Source organism: Zalophus californianus, chromosome 7, assembly GCF_009762305.2.
Source record: "Zalophus californianus isolate mZalCal1 chromosome 7, mZalCal1.pri.v2, whole genome shotgun sequence".
NCBI lineage: Eukaryota > Metazoa > Chordata > Mammalia > Carnivora > Otariidae > Zalophus > Zalophus californianus.
Window position 1 is genome coordinate 33,947,678 of NC_045601.1, and position 22,124 is coordinate 33,969,801.

The 22,124-nt window shown below is 39.7% G+C and overlaps 1 protein-coding gene and 1 non-coding gene across 8 annotated transcripts in view; both read right to left on the reverse strand.

The window, feature by feature from the left end:
• Nucleotides 1–22,124, reverse strand: part of L3MBTL3 (L3MBTL histone methyl-lysine binding protein 3) — a 119,876-nt gene that overhangs the window by 65,174 nt on the left and 32,578 nt on the right. For all 7 annotated transcript variants that reach the window (XM_027603586.2, XM_027603584.2, XM_027603585.2 and 4 more), the window contains 8 exons: nt 20,880–21,039; nt 19,627–19,759; nt 17,724–17,808; nt 16,090–16,181; nt 14,029–14,133; nt 8,107–8,242; nt 6,150–6,241; nt 3,457–3,608 (listed from right to left, as the gene is read on the reverse strand). In XM_027603586.2, coding sequence (XP_027459387.1) covers nt 3,457–3,608; nt 6,150–6,241; nt 8,107–8,242; nt 14,029–14,133; nt 16,090–16,181; nt 17,724–17,808; nt 19,627–19,759; nt 20,880–21,039 — 955 coding nt within the window. The remainder of the gene's footprint in view (nt 1–3,456; nt 3,609–6,149; nt 6,242–8,106; nt 8,243–14,028; nt 14,134–16,089; nt 16,182–17,723; nt 17,809–19,626; nt 19,760–20,879; nt 21,040–22,124) is intronic.
• Nucleotides 1,528–1,600, reverse strand: TRNAK-UUU. Its single transcript has one exon. It is a non-coding gene; the product is annotated as a tRNA-Lys (tRNA).

Sequence of the window (22,124 nt, forward strand, 5' to 3'; positions counted from 1 at the left end):
CAGCTAGCAATTACCAGTATAATAAAAGCACATAGGAAACCCAGCGGTAAAGCAAAATTTATTCTAATATATACTATTTTCCTTTCATGAAAAACTACTTCAACTCTGCATAAATTTTCAGTTTTCCTCTTTGGAAGGAAGAAATGTTTCATTGCATTTGTACTACTATAAATGTACACGGATTTTATACAGTTGACCCCTTGAACAATACGTGTTTGAACTGCATGGGTCCACTTCTATGTGGATTTTTTCCAATACATACAGTACTATAAATGTGTTTTCTCTTCCTTATGATTTTCTTAATAATATTTTCTTTTCTCTAGCTTACTTTATTGTAAGAATACAATATATAACACTCATAACATACAAAATACAAGTTCATCAACTTGTTATGTGATCGGTAAGGCTTCCGGTCAAGAGCAGGCTTTAAGTTGGAGAGTCAAAACTTAAACACAAATTTGTGACTGCACTGGGAGTGAGGGCCCCTACCCCCGCCACACTGTACAAGGGTCAACTATACACATTTTCCAATTCCCACTAAGGTAAAAAAAAAAAGAGGTAAGATCACTATCCAATTCAAGAGCAAAAAAAAAAAAAAATCTCATTTCCAAACTATTTTAAATTGGGAAAGCAATCCAATTTGTAACCTCAATTACATACCTAAACAAGTAATTTATGCAGATAAAAACCATTCCAAAATTCAAAGATCAAAGAAGATAATATTAAATAATGCTGGAGAAATTCCAATGCATTTAAGTGATTTTCAATGTGCCATAATTGCATATTGAGAAAGAGAACACACTGTACTTTTTCTGCTTTTTCTGACAATTAACAAAATATGATTTCATGTCAATAGTGGAAAGTGTAAGTAAATCCTCAAAGTACATTCTGTCCTAAAAATAATTAGTTTGTGCTTATAAAAGTACAAAAATCAGTGTTAAAAGAGATCATTTTTTTAAAAAAAACACAATATCTTTCCTATTCCCTAGGCATTTGGCATCAAAGAAAAATGAATGTGTCAAAGTCTTCTAGGCTTTTCATTACTTTTTTCCAGAAGAAAGTTTTTAAAGGAAACATATCTTATGTCAAATAAACAACTTACACTTTTCAAACTCTCTAATACATCTAAGACCACAAAAATAACATTTACCCATTTTGTTTAAATCAGACAAAAGCTAAAAAATAAAAATCTCCCTAAATGAATCAGAACTTTAAAAATAAAAGCGTTCATTTTAACAAATTCTAGTAATTGCTTTAAAGTATCACTTATTTATTTTTACTTTTCTAAAGATTTTATTTATTTATTTGACAGAGAGAGACACAGCAAGAGAGGAAACACAAGCAGGGGGAGCAGGAGAGGGAGAAGCAGGCTTCCTGCTTCCAGCTCCCTGCGGAGCAGGGAGCACGATGCAGGGCTTGATCCCAGGACCCTGGGATCATGACCCGGGCCAAAGGCAGACGCTTAACGACTGAGCCACCCAGGCGCCCCTCACTTATTTTTTTAAGTATATATTTAAATAATCTCTACACCCAACATGGGGCTCGAACTCATGACCCTGAGATCAAAAGTCACAAGCTCTTCCGACTGAGCCAGTCAGGCGCCCCTAAAGTATCACTTTATTAAGGGATCTGGTCATCACTTTGGTACTGTCATCATTATAGCACATCAAACACAGCAGGGGAGAAACACGTTCAACCTCAGAACAGATTTATAGTGTTACTAAATTTGTTTTCTCATCGATTCCCTCACTCAAGTTAGGTACAGATAATTTTGAATAAAACAAAAACTGCCAATTAATAAGAAATATGAGGAACAGATGAACATGGTAAGCAATATGAGAATTCAATCAGCAAATCCAGACTGTGGAAGACTCAATAGGACAAACACTCTGGTTTCTTCAGTAAAAGTTACAAGGGGCAGAGAAAGAGGAATAGGAATCTATAAATTAAGAGAGGAAGAGAAACATCAAAATAATCACAATGTGTACACCTCATTTGGATTTAAAACCATCAAATCTAAAAAAAAAAAAAAAAAAAAAACCAAAACACAAAAAACCAAAACTAAGACAACTGGGAAGAATGTTTAAGTATGTTAATAACATCATGGCATTTATAACATTATGAATTTGAAGAAAAAGAATCCCTATGTTTAAAAGATACATACTGAAATATATACAGATGAAATGCTATGCTATCTGGAATTTGCTTCAAAATAATCCTGAAGTGGGGATTTCAGGAGAAGGAATACAGAGAAAACAAGAGTGAATTTTAAGTTGATAATTATTGATGCTGCATAACGGCTACAGGCAGGTCACTATTATGCTACTTCTGTACCTGCTTGAAATGGTCTATATTTCAATAAAAATTTTTACTGCAAACTGAATGAAAAGACATGCTATGGGGAAAATTATGTTTTGCAGAAAAAAGCTGGGGAAAAACACACCAAAACATTCAGAAGTACTTGACTCCGTGTGGTATAATCATGGAACTGCTTGTCTACCCTTAAAAAAAAAATCTGTAAAAAGCACATGTAATGTATAACAGAAAGCATTTAAAAAATATGAATAGCAAATGGCTTTCAATGCCTCTCCTTTTTAAAACAATATAAAACTGGTGAATGTCTAAGAATTTAATTTGAGGAGTAATGGAAATTATTGATGACTCTGCTGAATTTTTAAATGTATGCATACTAAAAGGTAAGGTCAGGAAACAAGCTTCCCTGAAATGTAGCAACACCTATATAAATTATTATTCAACTGATACCGTAACACTAGCCATATTTTATAAAGATACGTGTCACTGCTCTAAAATGTTCTCACTGCCAGTGTTCTAGGAAGGAATTAAATACTTCAGAAATGCCTTTCACCAGGAAACTGAATTGTAATGATCAATAAACATGAATTAGGTATGGAAATCATTATTTCAACTGCTTAATCAAAATATGATGGCTTTATTGTATACAGTTATATAATTCTATAATACATTGCTCCTACTACTTTTTGCAGTTTGTCCCAAAACTCTAAGGATGAAAAACAATATTCCTCAACTAATTTATTTATATATGGCAATTAAAAATGGTTCAATTAGCTACTGGGAATAAAAATATGAAGGAAAATTAAAATATTTTCTGAGAAAATGGATACCCAGGATGAGGGGGGAAGTATGCATCTCTGTGCACTCCCAGGTGAACATGTGTTGGGCAGGAGGTAAACCGCTCTTCCACAGCAGGAAGTGAGTTAAAATACAAGTCATAAGGTCGAATTAAAGGATACTATTTAGAAATATGTGCCATATGAAACAGATGAAAAGTCAAAAATCTGAAATGGGAAGGAGTGGGACAAGGCACTGTTATTTTTTGTCACGAGCTTGGCATTATTATTGTTTTCAAACCATGTACACCTGGTGGACTTGAATACACCCATTACAGAAAGCACACAGCAACGGAAAAGGTCTCACCAATAGTCATAGCTCTCATCCCAGTTGTCAAAATGTACCAGGAAACGATTGTCCACCATATCTGTTACCGTAGCAACACAGATGAACGTAGGATTCTTTTTGTCTACAGCTTCAAGCTTCATTCCAACTCGAAAGCCCGATGGGATCACTGTCTACGAAACACACAGATTTAATTAGAGATAAGCACACACTTAACAGCGAGATCTGCACCCTCTCTACACCTCCCGCCTGAAGACCTGGCATCCATCAGCTGCATTCACATTATTTAAAGAGCATGTACTAGTTTTAGAGCAGGATCGCTTTCCAACGAGCAGCAATGAGAAAACAACGTCCTGTTGGTACACCCAAGTCAACTATCTAGATATCAAGACTAAAAACACCCATAACCTCACAGAGTTTAGTTAATTTCAATATGTGTTTTGGCACCGCAGTTACTAGTTGGGCAAGTTTAATTCGCCATACAGTTCACTTTTTGTTTTTCTTGTCCTTGATTACAGACTTAACAATGAAAATTATTTCACACAAAATATGCACTTAATCAAGTGAAAAATGTGTATGAGTCAGTGCAAGTTCACTCCCATTTCTGAAAAGATCTCTCTAAAGAGTACTCTACCGAAACCAGGTCATCTTCAGACATGAAAGGCTGCAAATTATTACAACTTTTACCTAACACTACAGATATTATTCACAAAAGCACCAAAAGAACTGGTTGAACATATACAGCCATTCAACATAGTTTGTAATATAAGGAAAACCAAACATGACCAGCCATCTGGGACATGGAACTAAGACAATAATAGCTCAATAAGATTTAGTGCTTGAGGTGCAGTAAAACGTAAACATTCCTTAGGATCTTGTGTGAAGAATACTATCCTAACTCGGAGAAGTGTATTGGGATATTAGTAATGTCAATCATAACACACAAGTCATTTCTGCCCTTCTAAAAAAAAAAATCCTCTGCCCAGACAAGTATACAGATACTATCCTAATTACTTTAAGCAAAACAAATGTTATCTCCCATTTTACTATAATTATACAGCTACCATTACAAAAACGTAGACAGCCACGTATCTGAAAATGTTAGCAGATGTCTTATATGAATAGAAGGAGTAGGCATTAATGCTACACAGACACCTTGATGGTACATTTAAGTCCTGAAATTATTTACCAGGGTTCTGGCCACAAATATTTGAATATTCTTAGGTAGAAGAATCTAGAAATAGAAAAATTACTTTCTTCTTGGATATCAAACTCATAGCCAAAGATTAAGTTGTGTGCTAGCAATGCACAGAATTTAAGATGATGGTTCAAGACAATTAATCAAATCCATGACTGAACGCATCCTCAGAGAACAGACAGGGATTAGGAGGAATCTTGGAGCAGGCCGCTGAATTTTCCACCTAACTGACCTCCCTCCCTTGTCTTGACAGAGAATACCTACTGACAACACAGTATTTACATTTCAGTAATTAAGCTCTCCTCTCAATTAAGGGATTTTAAAAATAATGATCTGGCTCATTAGCTGTATTAGTTACCTAAACACACACACACACACACACACACACACACACACACACACACACACACACACACACACACACACACACCCCCCCCTCTTGAGTTCTCTAATTCAACCTGGCTTATGCTCAATTTGATCAGACTCTTTTAGCCATCAGACCAATGCTCAAAACAACTCTTAAAATCATTTCCCAAATGGAAGGTATTTGGAGTGGGTGAGAAAGTTTCTGCCCACTCCTAATATTCATTTCCATTTGGAGGGAACCCCATTATTGAAACATTATTGTCTCTTTCTACATTCTCACTCACTGTTACCTGACTGGTGATTCTGGAAGAAGGAAGTGGTCATACTCTTAAAAATAAGCTGGCCTACAGGGCACGCAGTTTCCATCTGCTCCTGTCCCTGCAGGGGTGTAGATCTGCCCTTGTTCAGTGCTCCTGGGCTTGGGGAATGGGGCAGAAGGGTCAGGAAATCGTAATTCTAGGTCTCAGAATCAAGAAGCTCATGTGTCAACAGATAGAGGCCATGCATGTACTCCAACTGAGCCCTTAATCTGTTAGAAAGATGGTATTTTGGCTTTCCACCTGCTTGCTCTCTGTTAATTCCAATTAGATCAGAACGTGGACAAGAAAGAAGAGTGTAACATGTTGGGCTTCTTCAGAGATGCAACAGGGAACACGCAATGGAAAGTGGGAACACAGGTCAAAAAAGCGGGAAATACATACACATCCAGACTTTGCTTCTGTCATATGGCAAAATAAAGCTACACGCTGGAGTGAAGGTAAATCATGGTCCCTAGCATGCAAATACAAACAGGGCTACACTCATCTCACTGCATGAATCCCATGTGAACAGCACTCTAAGCAAGAGACACTAACAATAAAATATCCTGCTCAATTTCAATTTTTTAAATGTACTTTTACTGTAAATTACACCAGGGTTTCATACTATATCGCCTTCTACCCTGTGTTTTATTTAAAACACAATAACCATGATTTGCCTATGAAATATTTATTCATGATGATTTTAAGCTAATTTTAAAATTTAATTAAGAGTGCTCTATATACCAAAGCAATAAAATTTACTATAGTCTCTTGGTATCACTTTTAATTTAACCTACGAAACACTCAAAAGTCATTTCCCTTGAAAGGAAAAGTATTTTGGATGTACTTACTATATTCTGATTTTCAAATAACGACTTGGGAGCAGCTTGAGCTTTGCATGTCTTAAGATAGGTCTGCCAATTAAATTCTTCTTCTTTATAACCTTGGATAAGCACATATATATGGACTTAGTAAAATGTCAAAATACTTCACACTTAATTTTCCATTCCCACTTTTAGCTATACTTCCAACAAGTTGAAATCAAACAACTGATTTTTTAAAAAGACAAAATTTAACTCATAATTCATAACTATAGATTTTCCTACACAGGCTGTGTTAATTTCCAACAAATCGTATTATTTTTTTCAATTCCGAATGAATGATAATGGATATAAAGAAAAGGTAAAAGGAAGCAAATACATATTATATTCAGGTCTGCGTCTTCTTATTCCAGGCCATTTCTACCAGTATTTAGGTGCAACTGCTCAGCAGTAGAGGAGTAAGCCAGGGGAGTGAAAATCTTTATTTTCTCCTCCCCTGTTCTATTTTGAGAAACTCACTTGTAGGAAACAAGTGGGAAACTGGAGAAAACAGTAATAAAACAGAAAAATCTTTTTAGCCTATCACCACCAGAATGACAATTCAAGATTTATGAAGTAAGCATGTTGGCAAATTATAATAATGGAAATGTCCTTGCCTTAATGCTCACAATTTCACATTTAATGTTGCTGAAGCCAACATTTCCCTTAAAAAGGAAATTGAGTATTTTATTTTATCTGCTCATGTTCTTTCTTCTACTTCCATTGAAGTCCAAAAGGCAGCATTAAAAGAACAGCTAATAATTCACCACATATAGGAGGTCAATTTATATAAAGGCACACAGATTTTCTTTTTCACCCTCATTTCTTTCTGTGTTTTTGTTTAATCCTTCAGCCATCTGAAAATACCATTCTGCCATTAATTTTTCACTTAAAACCAAAGGATGGCTAGTGCATGAAAAAATGAGAGTCCTGAGACAGGCCAAAAATATCACACTAGCCACCTGGATCTTTGACATCAAGTAAACAATACTGAACGTAACAGTTGAAAAGGAAAGAAATAAGATATTGTTAAATACATTAGGGACAGACTGAAAAGGATGGTTATCTGTTTTTCTTGGATCTTTATGTAAAAATGAAACGGGCAGAATGACTGCCAGACTGTACTATAAAGAACTCAAGAATAAAAAAGTAATTGCTATTAATTCAACCCCCATCTAAACCAGCTTTTAATGCTATATTCTCCTTTCCAATCTTCTAAATATTAAGATTCATGAATTCAATGCATAATTCCTTGAGATTCTCTATATAACGAAATATCAGTAAGTAAACTTAGTCATTTAAATAGGTTTTCAAATGTGTTTTTTCAAGGATATATGTATTTTTGACCCTGAACAATATGGATCTGCACAGTACAGGTCCACGTATTCATATCTTCTCCTCCTTAAGATTTTCTTAATAATGTTTCTTTTTCTCTAGCTTACTTTATTGTAAGAATATAGTATATAATCTATATAATATACAAAACATGTGTTAATTGACTATATTAAGAGTAAAGCTTCTGGTCAACAGTAGGCTATTAATAATTAAGTTTTTACCAAGTCAAAAGTTACATGTGGATTTTCAACTGTGCTGGGAGATAGCGCCCCTAACCCCTGTGTTGTTCAAGAGTCAGGTGGGGGGGGGGGGCGGCGCATGGGTGTGTGTATGAAAGAAATCTGTAACTAAAATTTGTATTCAAAATTAAGTATCAATCAAATATTATTTTATATACAAATAAGTACATGGACATAGTTTATTCTCTTAAATAGAATTCTACTTTTTACATTTCTTTCACTTTAATGAATGTTATTTTTCTTCATCAACAATAAGCTTAAATTTGGGCCTATCTGAATCATTATAAAGTCTGAACTCTTAAAAATTCCAAATCACTATGTAAGGAAAGAAGTTTTTACAGAATTTAAAATATGAAACAGAAAAGTGACAATACCTTTCGGAGGATGGAGTTTATGGCCAGTTTTCTCACACCACCCCACTGGGTGAATATCCAGAGCATCTGCATTTACCCAGAAGTCATAGCAATCAGAATATCCATCAAAGTGCAATTTTATCCGGTATCCACAAACCTGAAATAGGTAAAGCATGATGACTGATTAAAAAAACAAAAAGAAATCCAAAATAACTAGAATATCTATGTACAAAACTTACTTACAAAATAAAACAAAATCTATTGATTTCAGTGCAAGAATAAACATGGACATCATGTGTGAATAGCCTATGTTAATCAAAGCACCCTCATTAACAGCAACAAAAGCAAGTGAACAAAATGACAAAAATCTAAAAGCAAAGGCGATTCATTGGGAAGAGCTGAGCTGCGGTGCTTTGACATTTTTCCCAGTTATATTAGGAGCGCACAAATACTGGGGGGAAGAATGATTTTCCTACATATACATGTCCTCTCTGCATTCTTTATATTGTACCAGCATGTATCACCAAGGAGGACCGGCAGAGAAAGAGCCAGTCCCGCACAGGGTACGCAGCCCCTGCAGAGTCCCAGGTCGATGCCCTGCTGTCCACTGCCTAAATGCTGGCCCTTAGCCTTTACAGAGCTCTGCAGACAGTGATATTTGGCCAGACCAAGGCTGGTACACAGAGGGAAGTCAATGGCTTCTCCTCTCTACCCGTAGCTGGGTTGGGAGAAAGAAAAAAAAGCCTTCGTCAATTCATACTTAGATGAGACAGGTTCCCTGGAATGCCAGTAAGAACTCACTTTATGTAATGCATGCTGAATGCTGAGGCCATGCATCTGTCTAAACGGTTCCTCTTGGGGAAGTTCTGAGTTAAAAGGTCACATAGGTCTAGGATGTCCCAGCTGGGTCACTCTCTGCCTTGCGCTCTTAGAGAGAAGTTCAGCCTCTCAATATCCTTGCCACTAGCACTGCAGATGTGGAACCACACAACACACCAGACCTCTAAACACTTCAAATAAGAAGCTTGAGACTAGAGCATAGAGCCAGGGTAATTAACAACCCCTGAATAATAAGGCAGCTGTCTATTTACTGCCATGGAAAGTCCTCTGAAACATACTATTAAAATCCAAGTGGCAAAACAAACTGTACAGGATGAGTCAGTGTATGAGAAAAATTATATATATGTGAATTCATGTATTTTTATGTGTGTGCACATACGTGCTAGTCTGTATACATATATATACATAAGTATTTGTATTTATACACATTTATGTACATACTTACACATGCACATATAAATGTAAATTCACAGTAAAAAAACGTCTGGGAATATATGCCAAAATATGGACGATTTCTTTTTTTTTTTTAAGATTTTATTTATTTGACAGACAGAGACACAGCAAGAGAGGGATCACAAGCAGAGGGAGAGGGAGAAGCAGGCTTCCTGTGGAGCAGGGAGCCCGATGTGGGGCTCGATCCCAGGACCCCAGGATCATGACCTGAGCTGAAGGCAGATGCTTAACGACTGAGCCTGGGTCCAGGCGCCCCGACAACAATTTCTTCTGAGAAGTGGGAATGAGAAGGGAGAGGCCAAAAGGGAAGGATGGGCTTTTTATATTTCATCTTCTATATGAATATTTTTTCAATTAGAATGTCTTGATATGTTACATATATCAGATTTACAACTGAGCTGACTCCCTCCAGCGAAACTAGAGTCCCTCCGCAGAGCCAAGATGGGGGTTCCTGCGAAGCACAATCTCTGCCCCCCACCCTACATCAACCTCACCCCCAGAAGGAGCTCAGTGGCTGCTTCTCTCCACAGTCTCAGAGCCAGGCAAGCCTACTCTGCCTCATACTCCACTGTCTCTGGTCAATGCCTGAGAAACAAGCCCCTTTTGTGACTTCTCCCTCTAGTCCCTTGGGGTCATACTGTTCTGAGCTGCACCTCCTGAGTCAGCCTCCCTGCCTCCACCTGGCCCCGCAATCTCCACCGTGTCTCACGCTCTCGGGAACCCTCGGCTTTGGTAAACACTCTCTGACATCATCAAACTCCTTGTCCAAAGGCATATGTAATGCACCCGTCTCAAGGCTTCCCTCAAGTGGAGACTGCCCCTTCTCCCACTTTCCATCCCTCTGAGGCTCAGGAGAGGTTACTGCCTAGGTCCTGCTCCTGTGAGTCCTGTGTCATGTGGCTGCATCACCAACTCGTCCTTATCATCGCACATACCACCCTCCCAAACATCCTTTCTCACTCATCAGACACTAAGCTCTGGCTTCCTCTCTTCCTTTCTCTCTCCTGAGCAGTTCCGTCGTGCGCACAGATGACTCATTCTGTCAAAGGACCCTGGCTCCTTGCTCCCTGCATTTCTTCTCCACTTCAGTTACGCTCCTGAATCTTGTCCCACAAGGAATTAAACTGCCTCTCAACTACTAAATTAAAACATCCAGTGCTATGAAGACATCCTCCTATTCAGTTTGCTAACCCGATTGATTACTCCCTATACACACTTCTTCCTCAATCTCACTGAAAAGTCTAGTATCTCCCAGAAGTTGATCCTTCTACTTTTTCCCCTAGCATCTGCCCTCACCCTGAGCCTTCCTTCCCTAGCAATCACCGAAAACATTTTCTTGCCAACATTTTTTAATTGTTGGCCTCATGTCCTTCCTAAAACACACGCCTGACAAAATTCCATTATCCCCTCGACTCACCTAGTCTGCACCTATACGTGGTCTAGGGACTGCTGCTGAGGGGGGAAAAAAAACGGAAAAAAGACATACAGCTCATTCTCATTATTCACAATTTCCTGTCTGCAAATTCACCTACGTGATAAAATTTATTTGTAATCCAAAAATAGTACTCATGGTGTTTGGGAACAGATGCACATACAGAGCGGCAAAAAATGTGAGCTGCCTATTGTGCAAGTTCTGGGATGAGGCTGAAGAAAGCAATGCTCTCTCTGCCTTGTTTTCCATCTCATTCTGTCAGCCAAACGTCCTTTGCATAGTCAGTTTACTGCTACATTTTTCACATTTGTGCTTCCTGTTGGCGATTTTGCTATTTAAAATGGCCCCCAAGCACAGGGCTGAAGGACTGGCTAGTGTCCCTAAGTGCAGGAAGGTTGTCATGGGCCTCATGGAGAAGACATGTGTTAGATAAGCTTCAGCAGGCATAAGTTATAGTGCTGCTGGCCAGGAGTTCTGTGTTAAAGAATCAACAGGAGATATTAAATAAGATGTCATGGAACAGAAATACACATAAACAAGGTTAAAAATTGATCAGGTGACAGAAATGTTGTGACCAGAAGCTCAGAGGAACCTAATCCTGTACTTCCTCTAGAAGCAGTCGTCCAGGGTTTGCTATTTATAGGACTCAGCTTCCACAAATGAGAACCAAATGCACCTGTAGAGTGGACTCTCCCTCTGTGCAGCAATCATCCTAGATAGCCGTGTCCGGTTCCCACTCCCCTTCTTCACAACAGCCTTTTCAAATCCTACTCTCTCTCCTTCAGCTACCATGCCCACGACCTCCAGCGTCACTCTCAGTGATTTACCTTCTGTGGTAAAGAAGCTGCCTCGAACATCTGACTCCAAACTAGCAAACAGGCCCATGCCTGTGCACACCCACCCCCTCCACCTCCACCCTGCTAGAACCCAAGAAGAGATTCCTGCTCCTGGCCAAGGCTGGGTCTCCTCATATACCCTGGATCTCATCTACCCCTAGCCCCTCCTTATCAATTATCTGCTCTCTCTGAGCCCTCCAATCCTCTGCTCCCTAGCTGCTTTTTCAGAATTCATTCTCCAGTCTCTTCCCATTATTTAAAAAAAAAAGGCAGGGGGAGGGAAGAAAAAGAAAAGTAAATAAAGACTATCTCTCAGGCTTAGGCAAACAAATTACCCCATAGTCTTGGTAAGAATGTAACAACTGGTAAATCTTTTTGGAGCAACAAGTAGCAGCATGCATCAAAAATTGAAATTTTAATCACTCTCACAAGGGCACTGTTTGTAATAATGAGAATGATGAGAAAGTGAAGACCACTCATTTGTTCATCAATATGAGAGAAATTAAATGAATTACAGCAAATTAGTAAAATGAACACCACCCAATGCTTAAAAATAATATGTATATAAAATATAAGACACACTGTCATAAAAGCAAGCTCCAAAAAGTATGTATTATACCATTTACATGTAAAAAAGAGAAAAATATACGTATATGTATTTTTACAAGTAGAGAAAACATCTGCATGGAATACAGTGAATGCGTAAGGGTCATTATCTCTGGGATCTGGAATAAGGAAGAGCAAGGAGTGTGACAGAGGACTTTTATTTCTTATAATGTATATTCTTTTTTTAAAAATATATTTTATTTATTTATTTGAGAGAGAGAGAGAGAGAGGGAACACAAGCAGGGGGAGTGGGAGAGGAAGAAGGAGACTCCCCCCTGAGCAGGGAGCCCAACACGGGGCTCGATCCCAGGACCCCGGGATCATGACCTGAGCCGAAGGCAGACACTCAACCAACTGAGACACCCAGGCGTCCCTATTTTAATGTATATTCTATACTATTTGAAGTTTTCATGATGAGCAAACATTACTATTATAGTAAAAAGCTAGACAAACTAAAATATATCTCCTTCAAAACCAGGGGTTGGAACACACACACCTTAAAAAGATCCCTTTTGCAGCTAAACTTCTCAAAAGCAGTCTACACTTACTGAATCTGCTCCTTCACAATGCTTCCTCAATTATTTAGGGAACTAAGATGAGCTAATATATGGCAGGCACTAAGCTCAGCATCTGTCCCATGGTCCTCTCTGTGTAACTGTATATCATCATCATGTACCATAATTGTCATCATCCATCAGATGTTACTGTGTTCCACAGGAGCCAAGCTTCTTACAAATTCACGAACTCACTGAAAGAATACTATGATAACTAAAACTAGGACACAAGAGATCATCTTTTGGGGGGAATTTTTAAAGACTTTATTTATTTTGTTTTCGAGACAGAGGGCGTGTGAGTGTGGGGAGGGGCAGAGGGAGAGAATCTCAAGCCAACTCCACACTGAGTGTGATGCGAGGCTTAATCCCATGACCCTGAGATCATGACCTGAGCTGAGCTCAAAAGTTGGATGCCCAACCTACTGAGCCACCTAAGTGCCCCTTTGGGAGAATTTTTAAAGACACATACCCCTGGCTCAAGAGAGGGAGGAAGGTGGAGGCTAGCACAGGAGGAAAAAAGTAAATTCTGCACAGGAGGAAAAAATAAATTCTAAGAAATGCTCTCAGTAATATACTAGACTGACATATATATAAATAGACTTGGACAATTTTTCCTAAAAAATTTCACAGAGGTACCTTGAAATACTAAAAAATACACAAATATCTGTTGGTCTAGTTCTTTTTCTTTTTTTTTTTTTTTTTTAAGATTTTATTTAATTATTTGAGAGGGAGAGAGAACAAGTTGGGGAGGGGAGGCTCAGAGGGAGAGGTAGAAGCAGACTCCCCACTGAGCAGGGAGCCTGATGCAGGGCTCCATCCCAGGACTCCAGGATCATGACCTGAGCCAAAGGCAGACACTTAACTGACTGAACCACCCAGATGCCCCTGTTGTTCTGTTTCCTATGTGAAGGAACCACAGTATGACCAAAGCTATGGAGTCAGATGGACCTGGGGTCAAACCCCGGTTCTATCACTTTGAAGCTGTGCGGCCTTGCATACATCATTTAACCTCTCTGAGCCTCAGTTCCTTTACCTATAGGACAGGAATAAAAAAACATGACCTGCATAGGATTCTTGTAGAGATTCAGTGAGTTAATACACAAAACAGTAATAAGCACAATGCCTGGCATGAAATAAGCACTCAACAAATGGCACCTTTTCCTATTATTAAAACCCCAGAATCACCACTGTATTGCAAAAATAAAGACAAGGCAAGGCTTACCTCAGCCACAGTGAGGACACAGTACACAGACTGATGCTCAGGGTCCACACCTTCTAACTTCATGCCAACTTTAAACCCATTTTTGTTATATGGAAAGGACTGATACTAAAATGCAAAATGACAGCAGTTTTAGTATTTTATCCTGAACGTCCAATTAAAATGTGAATAATTACCATTAAATAAAGACTAACAAATACATAAATAATTCTTAAAAATCCAAAAGAAAAGGACCACCAAATAAGCCAACGATAAATGAACAAAGACTATAAACAGGTCACAGAAAGGGAAAAGTTTTAGATATCTGAAAAGATGTTCAACCTCACCCATGAGAGTCATACAAAGTAAAATTACACTAAAACACATTTCCCCTAATCAGATTTGTCAAGATCAAGAAGTGTGGTAACACAGTGAGGGCAAGGCTCTGGGAGGACAGGCACAGACATATATCTAGCAGGGGTCAAAACTGGCACAACCTCTAGCCACCTCCCAGTATCTTGCAAACAGGACATTCGGTGTGTCTCAGGAATTCTAATTCTGGGAAATTATCCAACAGAGATACCCACATTATGTGCAAAATGACAGGTGTACAAGGTCATTCACCAAAACACTTATGTGTGGTTGTCATCTATGTGTCATATATTAACATATATGTGTCAACCAATAGGGTGCAGCTTAACTTGTTATGGAACAGACATAAGATGTCGTATTACGAATATAAAAGAATGATGAAAGGAATCATGAACTGAGATGGATTCCTTTCCAAACTAAGTTAAAAAAAAAAAAAAAAGCAAAGTCTAAAACCGTGTGTGTGACATGTTACCATTTGGCTGAAGATGGGGAGGACAGGCTCTGTGAATATCTACTGCTTATCTGCACATACAATTTTCTAGGAAGGGGCTGGAAGAACTGGTAACAGTAATCACTTGTTACTGGGAGAGGCAAATCTGGGACCTAGAGAGCAGGGCTCTGCGGGACATACTTCACGTTCTTCTAGTACTTTTACAGTGTGAATTACATGACTGTTTTACTGATTCAAGTCATCAGGTATAACTTAAACTTTTTTTAATGTAAAAAAAGTCTATTCTACAAAGAATCACAGTTACAGAAAATAATCATATAGAACACGTTCATACGTAATTACAATTACGTTTAAATTAAATATTCCTAATGTAGATGTAATCATAACATTTACTATTCATCACTTTTTAAAACTGCCTATGTGAATGCATCTCTAACAAGGTATCAATGGAGGGTTTATTACACGCCATGATTAAACATAATAAATAATTTAAAACAAGGTTCAGCGGACTACACTCTATGGGCCAAATACAGCCCACAACCTGTTTTTATAAATAAAGTTTTACAAGAACATGGCCATAGTCCTTCCTTTATATAGTGTCTATGGCTGCTTTCATTATAACAACAGAACTGAGCTGCTGCCACTGAGACCAGATGCCCCACAAAGTCTAAAACACAGACCATCTGGCCCTTTTACAGAAAAAGCTTCCTGACCCCAGGTTTAGCCCGGGGGTGGCAGCTCCCACTCAGAACCACACTTGGTATCTATACTTCTGAGCTTAAGTCACTTAAGACAAAATGTTTTTATTACAGTTAATAAAATACAATAACCTGCTTTTAGATTTTTGTTGTGATATTATATAAACCTCTAACTCACTTTCATTTCTCCCAAAACCGTAATGTTGACGTGAAATTTCATGCCAGGTTTTCTTTATCTACGAGCTTTTCGGCAGTAGTAGAGGTATTCCTCTTAAAATTACTAAGTGAAAGCCCAGTAAAGGTCGAGAGAAAGAGCATGTGTATCTCAACATGTGCCTGTGCATGTGGCACCGGGCGGTGGTCAGCATATAGTAATGTTAGTTGCCCTTGCACTTACCCCACCACATAAATACACTCATGAAAAACAATATGCTTGAGAAATTACCCCAAGTCACATTTCCTAAACAAACAACGCTAATTCCAGATCAGAATTCCAGAGCTTTCGCCCTTGTAGACAAGGCCCTTACAGACAATGCAGACAGTGTTTTCTAGAAGAGTCCGTACCTCCTTGAAGAGCTTTGCGGGCACTGCCACAGCTTTTTCCTCCTCCAGATAGGATGCCCAGCACCAGGCTTTCTTTCCTTTAGGAGGCAAACCTGAAAAGCAAGTGAGACTAAGAAGCTAGGGTTCCCAAATCTAAGAAGTCAGAGGTGTATCTTGTGAAGTCTCACTACCCGAACCACTACTATGCTGGGCCCTTCTTTTACTTCCATGGCTGGCAGTTCCCAGTCTCCTCCTGGCCCCTCTTCCAAAAAAGCAAAAGCTAAGGAGTAAACTGTGGTGTATGACCAGTTATGATGGTAGAAGAAACAGCAGAAGAATTTAGAATAAATGAAGGAGACAACACAGGAAACCAAGATAGAACAGTATCATGAAAACAAGATGATCAAAAAATGTTTCCTGAGATCAAGAAGCTAAGGACTAAGAAGAAGCCAGTGTACTGAGTGCTGAGGGAATGGCTGCTGATCTGGGAGGGGAGGGGGTGGCCAATTTAGCAAGGGCCAGATTTTGAGCTGCAAAAGAACTATAAGTGATAAAGACATGCAGCCAGCCAATATCAATTTTATTTTGGAATAACTCAACAAACAATAGAAATGAAAGGAAGAGCATAATACCTTGATGGGTAGCGAAAGGTATTTGGGGAATGAGATTTGAGCAGGCTAAGATGGGGCCCATGAACAGAAAAAAGAAATGCTGAATACCGAAGGGAGAAAAAAATAAATGACTGGAGAACAAGGTCCCAGAAGAGCCAGGGCCCTGAAGACAGAAAAATGGAAGGGAGAAAAAGGTTAAAACATTTGTGAGGCAGAGACCAGGGTGAAAAATTTACCCCCTCTCAGCTCAGTGATGTAAAACAGAAGGTCATCTCCCCCAAGAATATAAGAGTTAGGCTGTGTGCCTGAGGCAGGCAGAAATAGTTGAAGCTGTCTTGGAGGAACTGAGAGATGAACGACCGAGGAGTGCATCCACGCAGCGAGGAGGCACACTGGCTTCCTGGCCCCAGTTAGCAGGGACAACATGAACGGCCAAGTCGGCGGTGGGGCTGCCCTCAGTGGAGAGATCTAACACGAAGGGCTGGCAGACAGATGGGACGGGTCAAAAAGGCGAAACAAAACCTACTGGAGGACACTGAGGCCTCAATGGAAATGAGCTCAGGGCCATGCTGAATGAGGAGGTAAGGTCGTCCAGTCAATTATAAAAGGAAAGGGTCTGAGCACTGGATTCATCACGAAAATAAAGTGTTGCCTAAGGAGCAATGACAGAAACAAAAAACGTTCCCCATCAGGAGGCTGTGGTTTGAGGGGAAACATTAAAAGCTTAAAGTCTTAGGAAATGAACAAGAACAAAGGTTTTAGTCCATGTGCAAAAGTAGGGAAAAAAAACCTATTTGATGGAAAAATATAGGAAGATGTTTTCATGTTTGCATGGACACTACTCAAAAGTTTGAATTTCCCTTTTTTTCCTTATCTACTTCTTCAAAATGCTGATTTTTATTGACAAAATTTAATCAAAGAAAAACCCAACACAGTATCTTCACTGCCCTAGTGTACATTACAATTAAGACTAAGATGTCTACCTGTGTGAAATGTTTTCCACTTCATAAAGCCACAAGTAAAACCTTTCTTTCATCGACTTACCCTGCTTCAACACAGCCGAATCACCTCGTCTTTTCCTTCGGGCTCTCTGTGAACCCCTCAGGATTCTTCCATCTTGTTTGTTCTCCTACAGCAAGAAAGGACAATTAATGATTTCAAAAGCGCATGAAACTGGCACCAATGAAAAGTTAGCTGTCAGAGAGCATTATTATTTTTTGTACGTTTCTTCAATTTCACTTCGTAACTTTTAAAGAAAGAAAGAATATAGGTCATTTGAGAACTGTGTTGCTTTTGGCCTGAGGTCATTACAAAATAAGAACGTTTCCAAGAATCACACTCTGCGCCAGCACAGATACTGCTCCTGCCTTCTTGGAGCACTTGCTTCTTATAGCTCCTTGACCACTGTGTTCGGATTTTCCTCACACCCCACTGGCCGCTCTTTCTCAGTCCCTTTGCTCGGATCTCCTCTAACCCACTTCCTTTCTCTTCCCTGTTGAACCCCTCACCCTGGGTTTTAAATATCGTCTGTCTGCCAAATATCCCCAGTCTGTATCCCCTAACCTCTTCCCTGACGCCACACTCATGTATCCAACCGCCCACCTGGGATCTCCACTTGGACACCTAATGAGCACCTCAAACTCACCATGCCAAAGGACTCTAGATTCTGACCTCCAGTCTTGCCTCCCCATCCTCAATAAATGGCGTCATTATCCAGTGAACTGTTCAAGCCAAAACCTGAGTTATTCCTGATTCTTCTCTCTCCCTCAGACACCGTGATGATCCTGCCTCCAACATCTACCCTAAATCCAGTGACTTCTATCCTCCGTAGCCCCCTCTTAATGAGCCTACTGCAATAAACTGTTGGTTTCCCTGATTTCATTCTTGGTCGCACATACCAACGCTAGAGCCATCGCTTTAAAACAACAATCATATCACCGTATTTCCTTGCCTTCAACCTTCCAGTGGCTTCCCACCACACACAAAACAGAATGAAACCCCACTAGTCTGGTTTCTCATGAAGCCTTACATGGCCTGGACCTCTTGAACTTCATCTTACTCCATTCCCCCTTAACCCGTAAGGCTCAACTAAACGGTCTTTATTTCCTCAAACAAAACGCGTCACACAGGTTCTTGCCTTAAGGGGCTCTTCCCCAGCCATTCCATTGCCCCGGGGGCCTCCTCAGTCCTTCTTTTACAAAGCTGGCTCCCTCTTATCACCCAGATCACACTGTTCATGCCCCCTCCTCTGGGAGGCCTCCCTGACAACCCAGTTTAAAGGAGTCAACCAATCCTCATGCCCTCCTTTATTCTCCCATGGCACTTATCACAGGCTGCCGTATCTCCCATTTATTAGATGTCCCCTTAAAAGAATGTGGTGTCCCTGAGAAGAGATCCTGTTGTCCTGCTGCCGCACATCCCTGTCTTCCCAGCTTCTAGGAGAGAGACCAGCAAATAAATGGGGGCTCAACACTGATCTGAAGGGAAAGTCTTCAAGACCTCAAAGTTCTCTTTTCATACAGGATCACTAATATATACTTGAGAGATAAGATATTTATGTTTTAATTAGCACATTCTGAATTAGGTTCCCCTAAATATACCTGACATTTGTCTGCCATTTTCTATCTACTTGCATAGTTTTATGAGCTCTGCAATTTACCAAAATGGGATTGACATTTTTGCTATCGAGAGGGACTGAAGATTTTGCTGTGGCCTCTCTCATCGGTAATAAACTTCAGCACATCCTACTTCTTCAGCCTGAGGGAGGAGTCCTATTCCCATTTTGAAAGGTGGACAGTGACACCCAGAAGAGGGTCGGGAGGTAACTTGCCGACAGTCACACAGAGAGTCATGGAACCACCAATGGAAGTCAGTGCCTCTGACTGGGGTGCTGCTCTCCTAAGAAGCACCCACCGTGCTCCTTGGTAGGTGCACAGGAGATACTAACCATCTCGTCATCTCTCTCTTCTCCATCCTCCTTGGAGTCAGCTTTCAGAGATAATTTCGGTTTCTTCTTCCGACTACACTTAGGATCTTCTTCCTCGTTGTCTTCTCCTATGTCCCTTTCTTCCTTCTGATCTCTGTTGTGTTTATAAACCCAAAATAGTGACAGGAAACAATGCCTATCAAACATCTACATGTTGATTATCATGCAACTTTAAAAAAAAAAAAAAAAATCATCCTCCAAAGGAAAAACATTAACCACCAGGAGAATAGTGTAGACATCAGAATTTCATAGCTAAGGAACACTTGGAACCACTGTCATGTGTAACAGCTCAGGGTAGAAAATGGAAATTAGCTTATATATTAATTTCAAAAGGGGATCAGTGCTGTATGTGAAACAGGCTCTAACAAGTTTAAAATGATCTGTCTTTCACATCTGCCAACCACACTAATAAAAGAATCAATTATTTAGAGATGTTTTAGTCTTCAGGGCCATTTTAATGCAAGAATCTAGCAATTATTAAGAATGACAAGTGCAACTGAAAAAAGGCCAAGTGTAACTTTGTAAAATAAAAGCTGGCCAACAAAAACAGACAATTCCCAGGCCTATGCTGGTGAAAATACATGGGAAATGCCACAAAAATTTAAGGGTCAAGTCACTGCTTTGTGGTACACAATTATATGCAAAAATGCACCCTGGTGATTAGCTGAACTTGTCAGACAGTCCCCAAATGGCCAGGTCCCATAGCACTGTCAGCCACAGAGCACACCTCTGTCTCCTAAACCTCAGTCTGCACCGAGGTCTGTGGTCGGGCACCTCATTACACAACTCTCTACAGCCATCTTCATTCAGTTGGTCCCCAATTTGTGGCGGCTCAGTTTCATTGGTGGAGTTGTAGGTGAGTTACCTAAGAACCCCCCCCATGTATAAACAAAACCGCTTTTCCGTAAACATCAGTATCATCAAAATGTATGTAGTCCAGAGAAAGTGAAATACTCTCAGCTAGGGAGCACATGAGGTCATCAAAAGGCTGAAGAGAAAGAGGCCGCCCTTACAGAGAGGACTTATGCAGTACAACTCAGACCAGACATGATGGAAGTAATGGGGTCAGGGTCCACACGTCTCTAAAGGAAAAGTCTCTGGGGGAAAAAAAGGGCATGAGTGAGGGACAGATGCCAGAGCGCCTCTGTATTCCCAAGCACCATGACGTTGGACTCTAAAACCCATTTTACAGATGGAACAGGGCAAAAACCTACTTGTCTTTGATATGCCGGGCACAATTCTGGCTGCAATAGTTTCCTCCAGAAAGACACTCATCTACATTGCCATACTGACAACAGTTCTCACATAATTGAAGCCCTTCTACTTTCACTGGATCCTTCAACCTGAAAGGCATCCCAGTCTTCTCTGAAAAGACTAGAAGATGAAAAGGAGGAAAAAAACAAAAACAAAAACAGTGAAAGCCATGACAGAAAACATTCCAAAATACATTTACACTTTTCCTCTAATAATTTTGTTAGCGACACAATAAAAGAATAATGTTTGTTGAATGAATGAATGACCAGTCTATAGTTCGTGGGAGGGGGGAAAGAATGGACTTGGCAGGAATCGTTCAAATCATTTACCCAACAAAAAATATTCTGCAGAAAAGATAAAAGTTTATCCAAGGCTTTTTCTACAGAGTTCAAAGTAAAATAAAGAAAATTTCATGACTAAACTCAGAAGATGAAACTGTCAACCTACAGAATCCTATTTTATAGATGTATCTCTGACACAATTTAAAAAGGGTTATCTATGTTGTTTACCTTTTGATGAGTGGCTTTGTTCTACTAAATTGGTTAAATCACCACCTATGCAACTTCTCATGTAAAAGATCTCCTAAATCATAATGATCCAAATCATTTAGGAACTCACGCTTCCTTTTGCCTGAATTTGTTAGGCTAATCATTCATTCAGCAAACATTTATTAGGCACCAATTTACGCTAGACACTGATAATGATAGTACAGACCTTGCCCAAGAGAGCTCACAGTCTAGAAGAGAAGACAGGCAAGAAAACCAATATTTATAATAAAATGTGATACATGCAATTAAAGTATGAACAAGTTCCAGAAGGAGTACAGAAGAAGAAGTGTTTCACTCAGCCTGGGTTGAGGTCAGGGAAGGATTGTCTGATATAAAGCCTCAACTGGGTTTTGAAGGCCCAGAGGCATTTAGCAACTGGACAAAGAGAGAACTGGCATCCCGGCCAGAAGAAAGAGCAGGGGCAAAGGCAAGGGGGCACAATACCACATGGTGTGCTGGGAGAACGACATGGAATCCAGTGCTGCCGGCACTACCAGGACACCATGTACAGACAGAACAGAACAGAACAGAGAGCAAAGACACAGCAAGCCGGTGGGTGGTGCCACCCACATCTTGTATGTTTGGCTACAGAGACAATAAGAAATCAGTGAAGTGTCAGATAAGCGATCTACAAAAGTTTCTCTGACTTCAAGGTGT